Genomic DNA, 18,094 nt, shown 5'->3' with positions numbered 1-18,094 from the left:
CTGGTTTATGTGATAAGTATAGGTGACTCAATAGATAAGATTATATTTTCAAAATCCATACCATTTCATTCTTCAGCAAAGCCAATCCAATTTGGTCTGTATGAACTTTCCTTCCCTTCCCAAATCTCTGTGGTCCATAGTAATTCACAAAACCTTTATTCTACAAATACAAAATAGTCAATAAATTCAAAATAAATAAATATAATCATTGCATCAAAAATTTACCATAATCAAATATTTTTCATCATATTTATTTTTTTTAATCCTGTAATCAGTAATATGTACTCAGGGAGCAAATAACTAGAAAATTAAAAGCACATAAGACCAGTGGAAAAAGCTTAAAAAAATGTCAGCTTCCCATTCACAATACTGAGGATTTCCTAGGACATGCAACTTTCACTGTTAAAGTCAGGAAAATTCAAAGAAAAGTGAAATGATGTTGGTTACCTAACAACAGGAGATCTCACCCTTGGGTACTTTCTTATTTTGAGACTCTTCTGCTGTTAGGAAATGTTAGGAACAAGAAATATTTCTTTTCAAACCCCACAAGTCTTGACTCATTTATATATTCATTTATTATTTAGTTTGACTAGTTTCTTAAAAGCTGCGCCAACAAAATGCCACGATGTCACTCCAGCAGTACTCTAGCTTAAGCCAACGTAGCACTTAGATTCCAGGGTGGAGCACAGAAATCACCTCTTGATGGAGGTGAATTTTGATGTCATGTTTCCAAAATGCCATAGTACTCAGAAGAAATAGTAAACAGTAATTTACTGCTCCAAAGTAATTGTATTCAGCCAATAATTATTGTTGAGCAACAGCTCAAACACTATTCAGTAAAACATGCTAAGATAATTTATTATCAGTATGATACAAAAGGAACTCCATCTTTATGTCATGTACAAAATCAACTGTTGTAGATTAAGGACTCTACATTAAATCTCAGTTGAATATTTTTAATTATTTCAAATTTGAATAAACTAATATCAGACAATAACTTAGAATGACCAGGATAATTTTAACTTTCCCTCCAAATTACTTAAATATAATAAAAGGTTGATAGCAATCAGTTATTACTATCTAAAGAAAACTTTAAAGACTCCTTGTTTTCAAGGCTACTCAACTCTCTTATTTGTTCATGAGAATTAAAAGAAAGCTGACTATTGGAACATTGGGAATGGAACCACCATTTGATCCAGCTATCCCACTTCTTGGTCTATACCCAAAGGACTTAAAAACAGCATACTATAGGGACACAGCCACATCAATGTTTATAGTAGCACAATTCACAATAAGTAAACTGTGGAACCAAACTAGATGTCCTTCAGTAGATGAATGGATTAAAAAACTGTGGTGTATATATATATATATATACACAATGGAATATTACTCAGCAATAAAAGAGAATAAAATCATGGCATTTGCAGGTAAATGGATGGAGTTAGAGAAGATAATGCTAAGTGAAGTTAGCCAATCCCAAAAAAACAAATGCCTAATGTTTTCTCTGATATGAGAAGGCTGATTCATAGGAAAAGAAAGGGAACATGGGAGGAATAGACCAACTCTAGATAGGGCAGAGGGGTAGGAGGGGAAGGGAAAGTGCATGGGGTTAGAAATGATGGTGGAAAGTGATGGTCATTATCATCCAAAGTACAGGTATAAAAACACGAATTGGTGTCAATATACTGTGTGTAAAATCAGAGATATGAAAAACTGTTCTCTGTATGTGTAATAAGAATTGCAATGCATTCCACTGTCATATATAAATAATAAATAAATAAATAAATAAAATTTTTAAAAACATTAAATTTCACTTAGGTATATAAATTGAAAATCACTTTTGGTGCAATGCAATTCTCTTCACCTTTGTAACTGTTTTAACAGTATTATCCTTTCTTAATATGTAAGAGAAATTGACAAGTTTATAATATTGTCTTTTTAAACCAAAGCCTTATGCTTTGGGAAATAAATCCTGGAACATAACTCAATTAAAAAGAAGAAGAAGAAAAAGAAAAAGAAAAAAAAGCTGGCTAAGCCACTCTTCTGACAGAGGATATATAAAGACATCAAAAAACTTTATACCTAAAAATCAAATAGTCCAATTAATAAATGGACAAATGAATTAAACAGACAATTCTCAAAAGAAAAAATATAAATGGCCAACAAATACATGAAAAAATGCTCAACATCATTAGCAATTAGAGAAATGCAATCAAAATTTTACGAGATTTCATCTCACACAAATCAGAATGGTAGTCAGAGAATACAAATAATAGTAAATGCTAGAGAGGATGCAGAAAAAAGGAATACTTTTGCCTACTGGTGGGACTGAGTAAACTATTATAGAAATCAATATGGAGGCTCCTCAAAAGACTAGGCATGAAACTACCATATGACCCAGCTATACCACTCTGTGGTATTTATCCTGAAGAATTAAAGTCATCTTACTACAGTGATAACATGCATATGCATGTTTATAGCAGCATAATTCACAATAGCCAAACTATGGAACCAGCCCAGGTATCTATCCATCAATAGATGAATGGATCAAGAAAATGTGGTTTATATACTCAATATATAAATGTGGTTTATATACCCATTACGTTTTATTCAGCCATAAGGAAAAATGAAATTCTGGCATTTGCTGGAAAATGGATGTTAAGCAACATATGTGAAACTCGGAAGGTTAAAGATTGTTAAGGATTGTTTTCTCTCATATGCAGAAGCTAGAGAGGAAAAAGGAAAAGAAAGGTGGGAGTGGATCTCCTAAAATCAAAGGGAGGTTAGTAAAGGAAAGGGACCAGGGGATCACAATTGGGAAAAGAGGAAAGTGCTGTGGAGTGATTATGAACAAATTATGTTCGAGGATTATATTGTGTTCATATATAAATATACAACAACAAATCTCATCAATATGGACAACTACCAGTTAAAAAAATGTAGAGCTAGGTATGGTGGCACATGCCTGTAATCTCAGCAGCTTAAGAGGCTGAGGGAGCAGGATCACAAGTTCAAACGCCAGCCTCGGAAAATTAGGGAGGCCCTAAGCAACTCAGTAAGACCCTGTCTCAACATAAAAAACAAAAAGGGCTATGATGTAGCTCAGTGGTTAAATGTTCCTGGGTTTAATCTCTGGTACCAAGAAAAAAAAAAAAAAGCAAGCAAACTGGTTAAAGCTAAGATTACTTCTAATGGAAATTTTATAATATATAGTTGTATCTTCCTAAGTACCACTGGATGACTAGTAATAAATGTTATGGGAGTTCAGTGAATTCCCCCCATTTTTTAGAAGACATATCATTTTAGAAATAGTTTTTTAGGAAAAACAGAATTTTTAGATAGATCAGTCATGGAAAAAGATAAAAAGTATAGAATATATAGTCAGAGAATTCCTATACCTATGTGATAGTGCTAAATTTAAAAATTCTTTAGTTGAAATATATTTTCCCAACTCTAAGGCAACTAAAAATCATGCTTTGTTTGTTTTCCTATTAGAGAAATAAAAAATTATGCAAAAAGATCTTTGTGGTCAGAACTTGGATCAGTGTCTTTCTATGTTAGCCACAGAGTAGAATTACTTAAGAAGCTGTTTAAAAATACCAGTGCCAGGGGAAGAGAGAGGGAGCATGAGAGGAATAGATGAACTCTGGATAGGGCAGAGAGGTGGGAGGGGAAAGGAGGGGGCATGGGGTTAGAAATGATGGTGGAATATGATGGTTATTATTATCCAAAGTACATGTATGAACACACAAATTGGTGTGAATATACTTTGTTTAATCCAGAGATATGAAAAAATTGTGCTCTATGTGTGTAATAAGAATTGTAGGCAATATGTCAATCAATGGAAGGGTAACTGATGTGATACAGCAATCTGTATATGGGGTAAAGTTGGGAGTTCATAACCCGCTTGAATCAAACTGTGAAATATGATGTATTAAGAACTGTGTAATGTTTTGAACGACCAACATTAAAAAAATAAATAAATAAATAAATAAATAAAATAACATGAAAAAAAAAGAATTGTAATGCATTCCACTGTTACATATAAATAAAATATAATAGACATATAAAAAATAGTAATAAAATAAAATATCCACATAAGAAAAAAAATACCAATGCCAAAGCCACGCCCCAAATGTTCTTATTTAATTGACTTAAAAGTAGAAATTGATTGCTGAAATTTTTTTAAAGTTCCCCAGTATAAGAACTACTCTCAATTAGGAGTTGGCAAACCACTAAAGCCCACAGGTTACACTTGGTTCAACACTCTTTTAAAAATGAACTTCTATAGACATGTTCATTCAGTTATGTATTATCTATGACTGCTTCTACACAAGGCCAGTTGATTAGCTGCAATAAGAACCATATGCGTATAAAGCCAAAAATATTTATTACTGGCCCTTTATAGAAAAATTTGCGGATGCTCTAGTCTAGTTGATTAAAGACTGTGTTTGTACATGCATATTTAAATGACTGGCAGAAGTCACTTAAAAACTTCAGTAATTTTTTACTATAAGACATAATAAAATGTGCATGATCTATATTTATATATTGAAGAAAATTTAAAATCAAATTAAAAAGAAAAAATATTATGTACAATTTTGAAAAGTAATTAACTATTTAACAAAGATTTCTAAAAAGAATTACTGAAAAAATTTTCCAAAAACTAAATAAATAAATTCCCCTGACAAAAATAATAAAGAAGATTCTAAAAAGAAAAAAGAAAAGAAAAGAAAGAAAGGAAGGAAGGAAGGAAGGAAGGAAGGAAGGAATAAATAAATCTCTTTTTAAGCAAGAGATTGTTCTCCTTTCTCTAAGGGATCTCCATATACTGTATTTTTAAAATTATATTTATGCTATTTTAATAAAACTGAATTAAGAACACAGAAAACAAGCCAAATAACCCTATCATTTTAAAAATAATTATGCACACACATAAAAAGGTACAGAAGGTTCTATTCTCACTTCAATGTAAAAAGAAGGACTATGAAGGTTTTCCTGTGATTCTCTATTTAAAAATTGAGTTTTCTTACCTTAACATTTTCTATCGCCTCAAAAATTCTCTCTTTCAAATTTGCAGAATCATTTATTTGATTTTGTAAATTTCTGACGACAATATTAAAGTGATTTCCTTTGAGCTGTCCAAGTCTAAGGGGCTTACCAACAGATCGAATATTAAACACATTCATTCTTTTCTTTTCAATTTCTTTTTCAATATTTTTCAACCTGCAAATGGTAAATTATATAGACTTGGTTGAATCTTACATTTAAAAATTACTTCAAATATTTTTTTTAAAGAGAGAAGAGAGGAGAGAGAGACAGAGAGAAAGAGAGAGAATTTTAATATTTATTTTTTAGTTCTCGGCGGACACAACATCTTTGTTTTGCATGTGGTGCTGAGGATCGAACCCGGGCCACACGCATGCCAGGCAAGCGCGCTACCACTTGAGCCACATCCCCAGCCCTAAAAATTACTTTAATATGAGATTTGAAATGATAGTTGCCATGTAATTCATTATACCAGAATAATACTGATACAGTATTTTTTCTGGAACATTCTAAAGTTAATGTTATTTCAACAAGTAATATGCACTAGTCACTATTATACTAACAAAAGTAGTCCTATTTAGGAACTTGAACATGTATTACTAACTAATACTATCACGGAGTACTTACGTAGGACTTTTGATTTCTCCTTAGTTCAAATGATAGGTGTTGATGTTTCCCCTGATCTGGATTCTGCTCCTTTCCTTGTCAGTCCTTTTTCCCAAAATTATCAAGAAAAGCCACTAGCACAGAGAATTTTCCTGAAATTCTGTTTTGAACACTTCCTTACTCAAACTTTCGATTCTTACCCAACACCTAAAGTAGATCTCAGCTTTCCTTAGAATGAATTTTAAGATTCTGAAGGAGCCAATGTAAATTTTCAACCTTCATATTCTGTAGTCTTTATAAAATTATGTTTTATTAGGAAATTGTTTATTTTATTATCTCTCCAAATATATCTCTAGGTTTTTTGCATCTACTAAAATCCTGTTATTACTTGGAGAGTAATTAAAACCCCATACCATGAAACAAATGAAAGCAATCTCTCTTGACAGGAACTAATAACATTTGTTTTCTTTGGTAGTTAAAAACTAGCTTTTTTCTCAAAGGCCCAAAATCTAAAGTCTTTCTTTCTTACTTATACTGTATTTCTTGATCACAAAAACAAAAATCACAACTTTTTATCTCTTATACAAGAAGCTCAGAAGAATTTAGACAAGTCTACTTGTAAATAGGTGAATACTTAAATATCTGATGAATAAGGATTAAAATATTAATAATACATCAAATTCGGCTGGATTTTGACCCAATGATTCAACTTTTTGATGTCTGTCTTGAGGAAAGTATGCATGGGGTATAGATTTAAGTATAAAAATGTTAATCACAGTATTATTTATAATAAAAAAATTGAAAGAATTCCTATTTCCAAAAATAGGTAACTGTTAATAAATCTGTGTCACAGACATGATTTTGAAATATTTGATGACATAAATTTTCATATAATTTAATTATTTTATTTTGAAAAGTAAAATATAAACGGCATATGTAATATGATTTTCATATATATAATAAATATATGTGTGATATGAATACATGGTAGAGTCTGAAAAATATCTTAAAAGAAATAAACCAAAATGTTTATGCTAGTTATTTCTTAGAATAATCAGTGATTTATTTTTTTTCTTTTTTTCTACTTTCTAAATGTATAATAAATTTTTTTGCAATTACAAAAACTTTTAAAAATTTGATTAAGCTAAAGGGAAGCTAATTAGAGTATTTTATACTTAACAAAGATTATCCTAAATAAGGATAATAAAGTTATAAAAGTATTAAAATAATCAGGAAAAAATTATTTATGACACTTTCCTGAATATAATACATCTTTGAATATAGCACAGAATATTTAGAAACAATTTGGACAATTTAAAAATTGTGACTTCTCAGTTTTATTCTAAAACTTCCAATATTTTCAATGGAAAATTGAGACAAAACTCTATGTAGAAGACAATTATATGTTTAATGCAGAGTATTCAGTTTGGTCTATAATAAATTAATTAATGTTTTAGGTTAATACACTTATAATAATACCTTATTACCTCTCTGGAGTCACTTTTCTCACAACCATTGCTTGATAGGTGATGGCTTTCTTGTCTTTAAGGCCTGCATAAGTAAAATCCGAAGGAATCACACCAAGTTTGAGAGCTAAAAAACCAATTGCTTCAAACATCTCCAGATTTTCCTTTCGTAGGGTAAAAGCTAAAACACAAATTATCCCAGATTATTAAAAATGTAGCTACCACATATCTATGACACTCTTACCAGACTACAGTTCAGGATAATGAACCGGTTTAGATAAAGAACATTTTTTTTAATTTTAATTTTAATTTTTTAAATTTTAATGGACATATATTCATGGGTAACAATGTAATATTAGATAAAGAACATTTTTAATTGAAATACAAAATCATATCATAGATTTCATCTGTTATTGTTTAAAAGGAGTTGGCTCATTAATGGCCTACAAATTTAAAAAAAAATCCAAATCCCTTAACCTTTCATTCATATCTATCACAAATTTAGCTTTCCCATCTCCATATGTACCCCTTTCATTGTGTACCCTATAATTCTGACACAGAGAACTTCTTTAATCCTTGGATAGACTACAGCCTTCCACAGTTCTGTATTTTTGTACAAGTCTCTCTGTCTAAAACATGTACCTTCCATATATTATTCGTCATACTTTTATTTATTCTTCAGGATCTAATAACAGCAGCATCTCTTCCTCAAATTTTTTTCAAGTTCCAAGGTTAAATGCTCCCCCAAAATAGATTATTCTTATTTTTTCACTATTATATTCAATGACTGTAGTTCTAGGCTAGCAATCCAATTTAAATTTTATACAATAACATTCATTGTACTCCTACAATGAATGATTAAAGATTAGGGTTCAACATGTCATATACATTCCTGATAATCTTGGGGATATCATTAGGAAAGGTCAGCCATGTAAGAAGGAATCCCCAACTCATTTAAGATTGGCAGTTTGTTGCAAATTAGCCTAAAGAAATAAGCACTTTTTTTCTTTCTTTCCTTTTTTTTTTTTTTTTTTTTTTTTTGTGCTGGGGATTAAACCCAGAGCCTTGTGCACGCAAGGCAAACACTCTACCAACTGAGCAATGTTCCCAGCCACAGGAAAAAAGCACTTCTGTGTCCATAATTTTTGGAATTTCATATAACCATTTTAGAGAATCAAATCAATGATATTATTACATCTACGTAGAAGTTTATATCCTTGAATTTAAGACAATGAGACTTTTAGTTCCAATTTAAAATAATCAATTTAAATTTATCTTTCTACACTGAATCTTATTGAAGTAACCACAACATGGGAACTCTTACAAAAACTTAAATGTCACTAAGTTTATAAGATATATAACTTTTTCTTATTTGTGAAAAATGAAGCATTACAAAGAAAATCAATAATATTAAATTTTAAAATTTAGTTTCAGACTTCCACCTTGAGCTATGTTGGAATCATGACTACCAGCCCATTGTAAACAATTAGAAAACTGAACAAAACATACAGAATAGCTGTTTTTGGAAACTGAATAACAGTGGTCACATGAGGTGAGTCCTGAAATGCTGCTGGTTTTCTACTTAGAAATACTTTCTGGACCACAATACATGGAGGTAGAATCCAGACAGAATAGTCTTGCTGAATTAAAAGGGTAAAGAGACTGGACTTCAAGAAGGCTAAGTGAGCTGGAATTTACCAGGCAGAGTACCAGATGAGAAAGATTTCCAGAAATCAGAATAGGTAATCCCTTGAGTTCATTGCTGATTAACAATTTGTATATATCTAGGGTTAAAGGCTATGTATTATTAATTTAATGTTGCATAACAAGTCACACCAAACCTTAGTGGTTTACAATGTTGATATATCTCTCATGGTTACTCAGGGTCAGGAATTCAAGGGCATCTCAGTTGGGTGGATCTAGCTTAGGTCTCATGAAATTCTAGTTAAATGTAGCTAGGGCTACGGTGACTTAAAAGCTTAAGAGGAACTGGAGAATCCATTTCTAAAGAGAATCACTCACATGGTGAGCAAGTTGGTGTTGGTTGTTGGTGAGAGGGCTTAGTTCCTCTAGAATGGATGGCTTCAGTATCTTATATTATAGTAGCTGGTTTTCCCCAGAGTAAGCAATCCAGGAAAAATGGACCAAAAGTATAATACTTTTAAGATCTAGCTTCAAAAGTCATATCATACACCACAATTACTATCCTGTCCTATTGGTCACTCAGGCCAAACTGTGGCAACATTAGGAGGATTGGCACACTGAGAGCCATCATGAATGCTGAAAAATAAAATCCATGCTCTGAATCATATTTAATGTTCCAATCCTATTCAAAATATACATATTTTCTATGGCCCCAAAGAATTATCCTATTACATCAGCTCAAATTCTAGGATCTCTACATCTACATCAAATTCAGAAATAAATAAGGCACAAGTTGGGTATATTTTCTTTTGAATTTACATCCCCAAATACAACTTCTCTTAATATAAAGGATACAAAGAACTGTGAAAGAAAACATATCGGATTTTCACACACCTCAATATGTTGGGACACACATGGCATAAGCACTCTGAATTCCACATTCAAACTGTAATTACGAAGAAGTCACTGATCCTTAGTAATTCCATGCTAGCTAAGTAAATGTTAGTAGTCCCTTTATCAGAATTTAGTACTAATCAATGTCTAGGAATTTGTTAATGGCTCTTACATTTACCTCTGGTTCTTAGTTCTGGGGGAAAAAAGTATTTTTCCATATATGCCTATTTGTAGCAAAATAGTTTTCCCACACTAGTGACTGCCTTTGCAAGTTTGAGAGTTCAAATGCCTCTTTATTTAGTACTTACTGTCTGACCCTTTAAAAGAACTGTATGGATCTTCTTTGGATTTACTCCCTTAGACAAAAGATAATCAAATTTATTAAGAAAAGACCTTTCCTACTTTGGGCTAAAGCTGCAGAGATATATTTCCCCTAAAAATCTTAGAACTACTGTTTAAACAGGAGTCCAAGAATTACACCTTTAGAATCCTTAGAAGGCCTCTGTCTGTCTGAACTACTCTCTAAAGCATTATTACAAATCTTTCTAAAATTTTAACAAAAGGATTATATAATCACATCTAGATTTCCTTCTTAGAGCATGCTGTCTGGACCTTGCCTGGAAACCATTTCTTAATTTAAACATCATGTGCGACTTGGAGTGATTGGAAATTTAAATATGTATGCATATAATTTGTTTGTTTGTTTGTTTTAGACACAGAATATCCAGTTCCTTTTTATATGTGACTGGTTTTCCATTAGAATTTTACCATAAGCAATAAAAAGCCAGTTTACATTTCAACACTTGCCTGGAAATCTTTCTTTGAGCATTCCTTCAACAGATACATTTTTTTGCTTTCCATTTTAACTAAAGATTAACACAATGTTAAATTTTCTGGCACTATATACCAAGGATCCCTTTTGTCTTGATACTAACATTTTACTGTAAACTATCATAATAATCCCTTTTCATAGTAGGGACATTCAAACTTCTGTCTAAGAATAGGTACCTACCAATTTTAGGTTTTTGTTATAGAAGCAACCATTTCTGGTACCAAAATCACTATTAACTTCTGAATACTGCATTAAAACTTAGTGACATGAAATAATAATAATCATTTATCATCTGTTATGTACTGATTATAGGTATACCCTCAAAGTTCATATGCTTAAGCCCCAAACACCAGTATGGCCAGTTTGGAGATGAGGCCTCAAATGAAGTAATTAAAGTTAATGAGGTCATCATGGTAGAACCCTAGTACAATAGGTTTAGCATCTTTATAAGATACAACACAGCATTCTCATTCTCTTCCCTCAAAAGCACACAATGAAGGGCTGGGGTCATAGTTCAGGGGTAGAGCATTTGCTTAGAATGTGTGAGGCACTGGGTTCATTTCTCAGCACTGCATATAAATAAATAAAATAAAGGTCCATCAACAACTAAAAAATATTAAAAAAAAAAACAAACAAACATGAAAAGGACATGTGAGAGAGAAGGTGCTGATCTGCAAACTAAGGAGAGAACCAGACTCTAACATTACTGCACCTTGATCTTTATCCTGGACTTCTTCTAGACAAGAGCTCTATAATGGTCACAGAGTAAAACCTACTGTAAATTTCCCTTTAAACTTAAAATGAAACCTCAAATAAATCTGCAAAATACTTTTTACTTGATAAAAAAGAAGACAACACAATTCAGATACTCAACAATGCAATAGCACAATTTTGGGCCTCTAAAAAAAGTATTAGACATGTGAAGAAGCATAAACACATGACCCATAACCCAAATAAAGATCAGTCCATGAAAGAGATGAAATTAGCAAACATTTTTAAGGCTCTATCAAAAATAGACTCAAAGATTAAAGGAAAGCACAAACATAGTGAGGAAATTTAAGACCTACAAGTCAAATGAATCCTCTAGTGATGGAAAATAAATATCTAAAATGAAATTTTTATTGGATGCTTAAAGTCTTTTTTACTAGTATTTCAAAAATGTGTCATTGAAAAATGGCAGAGCAATTTCTCAAAATATTAAACACAGAATTACCATATAGCCTAATAATTCTACTGCTATGTATATACCCCAAAGAACTGAAAAGGCAACTTGAATATAACTATATTCATAGCAGCATAATTCATAATAGTCCAAAAATAGAAGTGACCCTATCCATTGGCAAATGAATGAACGAACAGAATGTGTTATATACATACAATGGAATATTATTCAGCCTTAGAAAAGAAAGAAATTCTAACACACACCTCAATATGGATGAACCTTGAACACCTTATGCTAAGTAACACAAACCTTCATTTAATAAGTATGGAGTGTCACCCTGGGAAGATGACAAAATTCTGGAGACAAATAGTGGTGATATTTGTGCAACAATGTGAGTGCCCTTACCATTGAACTATACACTTAAAAATAATTAAAATGGTTTTACCACAATTAAAAAAATTTTAAGGATTTTTTTTAAAAAGGATCCAGGTTTTATAGAGATCTGGTTATTAAATATTTTTACCTTTTGATTCTCATAAAGCATTGCCTAAGCAAAAATATGGAGTAGGCAAAATTTATTTTTGTCTCTTTCTTTGTTCTTGGGCTTGTAGGTATCCCAGTACCCTCATAATCATCCTTAGGCAAGCGATTAATTCTTCTTTTAATATATCCCTCCAACCATTCATAGCTTTACAAAATTTATTTAAATTAATATAAAAAGTTTCCACATTTGACTCATTAACTCAAATTAGTACTATTAGAATTTCAAGTCGTATTAAAAATAAGAATTCCTAGAGCTGTTTAAATCACTTAACAGCAATTCTTCTCCCTACATATAAAGTTAATATTGTTTTTCCTTCATAATAGACTTATCTGCTAATATTTATTGCATGCCTGATATGTCAAATTCTATGTTAGCAGCTTTATCTTGGGAAAGTCAAGTCATATAACTAGACAGAAATTACCAGGAGAGAAAAAGATGCTAACGTTTAAGTAATTATTATATACTAAATAATTTCATGAGTTTCAATTAATCCTGAGAATATCATTGTAAGGTTTTACTATTATCTCATTTTTAAAGTACACTTAAAAGTTATGAATTGTGCCAGGCATGGTAGTGCACACCTGTAATCACAGTGCTTTTGGAAGCTGAGACAAGAGGTTCTGAAATTTAAGGGCAACTGTGGTGGCATCTTAGCAAGACTCTGTTGCAAAATAAAAAATCAGAAAGGCTGGGGATATAGTTCAGTGATACAGCACCTTTGAGGTCAATACTCAATACTGAGGAGGGGGGGGGAAAAGATATAAATTGTTAAATAATTTGCCTATATATTATTTCCATTTTCACATTTAAGGAACTTAAATCTTAAGGATATTTAAAATTTCATAAATATTTTTGTGAACTAGAGTCATAATAAAAAAGTTATACTCACAAAACTCAAAAATCCAAACTCCTTTTCATTTACAACACAAAGTATGTACATGGTACATAGTCCTGTTTCTGTGCCACATTCAACCGTGCAAACTTGGGTTACTGGTCTTCTTTTAAATAATTCACTAAGTAAATTTGTAAAACATGACCATATGAAATACTTTCCATTCTTCAAACAGGACACAGACCAATTAAACTTTGTCAGCTAGAACTGTACAGTGAGATTTCATCAATTTCATCTGTCCTAGGAATTCTATACATCCCCTAAAACAGTGATTCTAAAAATGTAGTCCCCAAACCAATAGATAAAGTATTAGTGAAGGATTTGTAAAGTCCCCCTCCAACCCTCTGAATCACAAACTGGAATGGGACTCAAAAATTCATTTTACCAAAAATTTCTGATGATTAAAATGCATGCCAAAATTTGAGCACATCCTAGAGAAGACTGACAGAGCCCAGTTTTAGGAGTCTTTACCATGGGTAGGGAAGTTTAATTGTTTTGGGTTATGAGGGGTTCTTTTCAACTTTTCCAAACATAGCAAACAAATTCTTCTTATCTCCAAAAACTTAATTTTAATTGATGTTCAAAATGTGAAATAAATAAAACTTTTTGAGCACAAAACAATGGTTTCAACATGATACAATTGAGGCTATATTAACTATAAACATCTTTATTACCCAAGTTTTCAGGCTAATTTTTACACTGATATAATTTGGAAGGATTCATCTTCCTTTAAATAACAGACCAGTATATTTTTTCCCAGAATCTCTCTAGCTATGTCTACTCAACTCATTGAAGGTATTCAGCTTCCACATAATTTTAAATTTAAGTAAGCTATTCCAAGACATGATTTATTATTTAGTTACCTGTATATATCACTTTTCTTTCCTGGCATTCAAGAAGAGACCTTTTCTTGTGCTTTGTTTTTTCCCGAAATCTTACTGTTATTACTACATTTGGATCACCAGCACTGTAAGTCTGTTCAGGAAAAGATTTGGTCTCCACAAGGTTTCCAAACTTCTTATTGACAAAATGGTGGACAGCTTTTCTGTGGTCTTTGTTTGCATCAGGCTTAAAGGTAAATTTGGAATTTTCTTTCTTTGCATCCAAATACTTAAAAAAGTCAAGTGCTTCTTCTTCAGATACCAAATGGCAAAGTTCTTTATATTCAAGATTTGGTTTTATAACAATTTCACTGTTTTTTCCTACAGTTATTAAGAAAGGAAATTTCTGCCTAATAGCACTGTGTAAAATAGCCCTTTGGTTTTTGTCAAGAATCCTGCCTAATGAGAATTCAGGAGATGGCCCAATTAGCTCAGTTTCTGAATTCCATTTCTCTTTTACATCACAGGCAAACTGATTCAGTAATTCATTTGTTTTTTCATCTAAAAAGAAGTTTAATACATCAGCTTTTTCTTCTTCACACTTGGAAGTCCTATCACTGATGGTATCTTCTTTTTCTGAATTAGACTGGTGATTTTGGTCACCATCAGAGCACTTAGACAAAGTATTAAGTTCTTGGTAACTTCCATCTTCAAAGGACAAATTTTGAAGATCTAATTTTGGCTTTTTGGCAAAATTATTCAGCTCAGGTATTTTACTAACTGCATTAATTGGTTCATCAATGGCTTTATTAACTAACTGTCCTTGTTCATCGATCTCAATAACAATAAAGTCACCAGGTGAGCTTTTTATAGTACCCTGAAATCCAACATGTTCATTGATGAAACACAAAGAACTAAACCTGATTCTATAATGTGTATCTTCTTCCATTCTTCAATAATAATGCCTACAAAAGAAACAAAAAGACAATTAGTTAATCAGAAAGAGAAGTTGTAGCTAACAAAAAAGGGAAAAGCTTTACAAGATGTACATAGACCTTTCAATCCTGAGTCCCCTTAGATGACATTAACAATTTATGACTATAAATCATGTGTATTTGACCCATTTTTGGTACAACTACTGATTTATAAATTGATTCTTCATTCACTCTAGTCTTCTGCCTCCTGTCCAGAATTTAAAAGGATCAATTCCAAGCTTACAAAAAAAAAAAAAAAAAAAAAAAAGAATCATCTGTAGGTTCACAAAGAAAAGACAAGTACAATGATTTGTCCAATTCCACCTCTTGAGCCTAAAACTTTCAACTAATTCCAGAGAAATAGTGGCTAGGTTTTTATATATTAGAAGTTAAAACAGGAGAGGGGACAAGATAAAAAAAAAAAGTCAAAATTGATAGCTTAACAAAGTTCTAAATGCCAACTTACTATGAGTTTACATTTCATGGGAGGTTTAGGTTAGTCCTGGACTTTAAGCCTTCCCTAAAGCCCTCAATTAATATTGATATAAAAATGTGAGGTTGATTCAGAGAAAAATTGTAATCATATCCTTGGCATCATAGATAAGAAACCCTTACAGAGTTTTGTTGAAGAAGTAGACAAGAGAATTGTTCTCTGAGAACACCTTCATTCAGTAATAAAATCCACTGCTACCGTAACTTATGGAGCTGGTGGAAAGATAAATTGTCTAGGGGCCTTAATACTCAGTTTGTGTTATTCATATTATGCAGATAATTTATCATCATCTGGACCTTCATCTCATTTCTAAAATATACTGTACTAAACTGGACCAACTGAGCAAACCACTTCCCTTCTCAATCCTTTCCATTGTGCTATGAAGAAATCACAGCAAATTCTCTATATCCTAATTTACTAAATGAAGATATACATTTTCCTTAATTCTTTAGTTTCCTACACAGTCCCTTCTATTTCTTGCCCTTATTAAAACCTGGCTATTTCCCCAGGTTCCTTCTTTAATAGTTCTCTCAAGTAAAGTGGTTTTGTTGTTGTTGTTTGTTTGTTTTTTGTTTTTTTCCTACACTTATCTAGTTGAAGACCTGGAGATTATACTTCCTATTTCCCACTGATCTTTCCCTATCATTTCTTCCCCTACCTCTAAAAATCCCAATTCCTTTGCAGATCATGCCATCAGGCATTATCCTCCACTGCCATCCTCTCTCTCCTGATGACTTTTCTTTATTCACTTAAAACTTCTGGTTCACAATATTCTTATCCAGCATTACATCATGATCATCTATATGGATAATCCATTTAATTTCTTGGTTTCTCGCTTCCTCAATTTCATCCTCAAGCTCTCACTTTATTTTTGTTATCCTTTCTTATGGTCATAACTTTGACTTTCTCAAAAAAAAAAATCTGCACAAACTGTAAGGATATGACTCCCTGATCACTCTCACTGTCCTTTCATCACCATTATTTTAAATACTTCCATCCCCCAAATTCTCAAGACTTTGTGAAGGCCTCTAATCCCTGCTTATGCATCCAGCGTACTATAGTCCTTCTTGATGCGGTATCCAGAATGTTGTTTAAAAAGGTAAATCATATCACAACTCTGTTTAAAGCCCTCTTATTACATTTATAACAAAAGCCAAATTATTTGTACTGGCTTCCAAAAACATTTTGCCTTTGTTCTCCAAACTCATCTTGTACCTTTACCCCATTACCCACTATACTCCAGTTATACTACCATTCTTCACTATCTTCATAACTCTTTTTGCTGCTTAAATTTGTCCTTAATCATATAACTGTATCTTTTAGGACTCACATTCTGAGAGGTTTATTCAATAATCCATAGGAATATGCAAGTCATTCTCTTCCACAAAATCCTATTTAATTTTCTCCATAGCATGTCTAGCTAATGTTTCTCTTTAATATTTACTATGTCCCCAAATCTAATATCAACTCCATACGAAAAGGAACTCTGCATTATGCACTGATTAACCCGTGTTTAGAACAGCATCAAGCACACAGTAAGTCTATAATCAATACTGATTGTTGAATGAAACACCTAAAACAAAATAAGAGCTTTAAGAATGAAAAGGAAGAAACGGTGACTTTTGCCTAGGATAATCGGGAAAGACACAATATAAGAAGCGGACATCTAAGTCTTTGAAATATTTCAAGAGATAGAAACATGACAGAGGCATAAGTAATATGCAAACAAAATACGCAATATGTTAGAGAAAAATGGCCCGGATACAGAGCACTTAGAGGTGGGAGGAAACTTTGACAGAATTTTGTAAAAAACAGCTGGATTAAGGCCAGAGTATGAAGGACATTGAATGGTCTGTCAAATATTTAGAATCGATTGCAACATCACTAGCTGACCACTGGAGATGTTCGAGTAGAAAAGGAACACAATCCAAAAGGACATTTTTCTAAGTCGACTTTGAGGAAACTGAGCATCCTGCATCTGATGGAGTAAGAGTTGGGGAAGAAAAACAAGGGGTTCAGCTGGAGGAATTGGCCCCGGAAGACGATCATCATTTCTTCCCCACGAAAAGATAGGAAAGACTTCTAAACTAATGAAATAGGTGGAAAAAACTTGAGGGGATCTTGAGGGTGGAAAGGGCGCCCAAGTGGAGCTATGCATTAAGGGCTAGTGTTCCCAGGCAAAAGTCTGCTGATGAGGGAAGAGTGGGGCGCTGAGGGCAGCTGGCTGGCAGTGGTTGAGGAACTGCTGGTTGAGGAGGGATACTGCGACGGTGTTGGAAACAGAGAAGGGTAGCTCCTTGTCCTTCATCCTCTTCTTTCACCAATCGCCCAGGCCTGTGAAACTCCTACCGAAGCCACCCCTCCAACGACAGCCTCCAGCGGCAAAGCCTCCACATCCAAACACCCTCCAACACTGACAGCAGCTCTACTGACAGCAGCTCTACCCTGCCCCGCCCATACAAGGCGCGACCCTGGCCCACGTCACCCTTCTCTTGAGGATAAAAAGTAGGACTCCTCAATCCCGACCTGATCTTGAACACATATATGATCCACACGTGGCGCCAAAATCTCGCACCGGTGTTAAATCCAGAAGAAGGCGTTCCTCTGCACGTTCTGCGCATGTCCGGAAGCTTTTGATTTTTCAGCCCCCGACGGAGGCATATTTAAAGGGACAGGCTCACACTTAAAGAATCGACCTTTGCAAGAGTTTCTCCAGT

At 32.9% G+C, this 18,094-nt stretch overlaps 1 protein-coding gene across 4 annotated transcripts in view; it reads right to left on the bottom strand.

The window, feature by feature from the left end:
• The window catches only part of Pus7l (pseudouridine synthase 7 like), a 34,552-nt gene extending 16,508 nt beyond the window's left edge, over positions 1–18,044 (bottom strand). For 2 of the 4 annotated variants that reach the window (XM_005324849.5, XM_021726107.3), the window contains exons 1-5: positions 17,863–18,014; positions 13,953–14,875; positions 7,143–7,302; positions 5,034–5,226; positions 62–160 (exon numbers count right to left, since the gene is read on the bottom strand). In XM_005324849.5, coding sequence (XP_005324906.1) covers positions 62–160; positions 5,034–5,226; positions 7,143–7,302; positions 13,953–14,859 — 1,359 coding nt within the window. In that variant the 5' untranslated portion in view covers positions 14,860–14,875; positions 17,863–18,014. Of the gene's footprint in view, positions 1–61; positions 161–5,033; positions 5,227–7,142; positions 7,303–13,952; positions 14,876–17,862 lie in introns of all 4 variants that reach the window. The other 2 variants (XM_021726106.3, XM_040280782.2) reach the window with 2 other exon arrangements.
• Positions 18,045–18,094: the final 50 nt, after the last annotated feature.

Source organism: Ictidomys tridecemlineatus, chromosome 6 (genome assembly GCF_052094955.1).
Source record: "Ictidomys tridecemlineatus isolate mIctTri1 chromosome 6, mIctTri1.hap1, whole genome shotgun sequence".
NCBI lineage: Eukaryota > Metazoa > Chordata > Mammalia > Rodentia > Sciuridae > Ictidomys > Ictidomys tridecemlineatus.
Note: the sequence above shows the minus strand (reverse complement) of the source record. Positions and strands in the feature narration are given on the sequence as shown.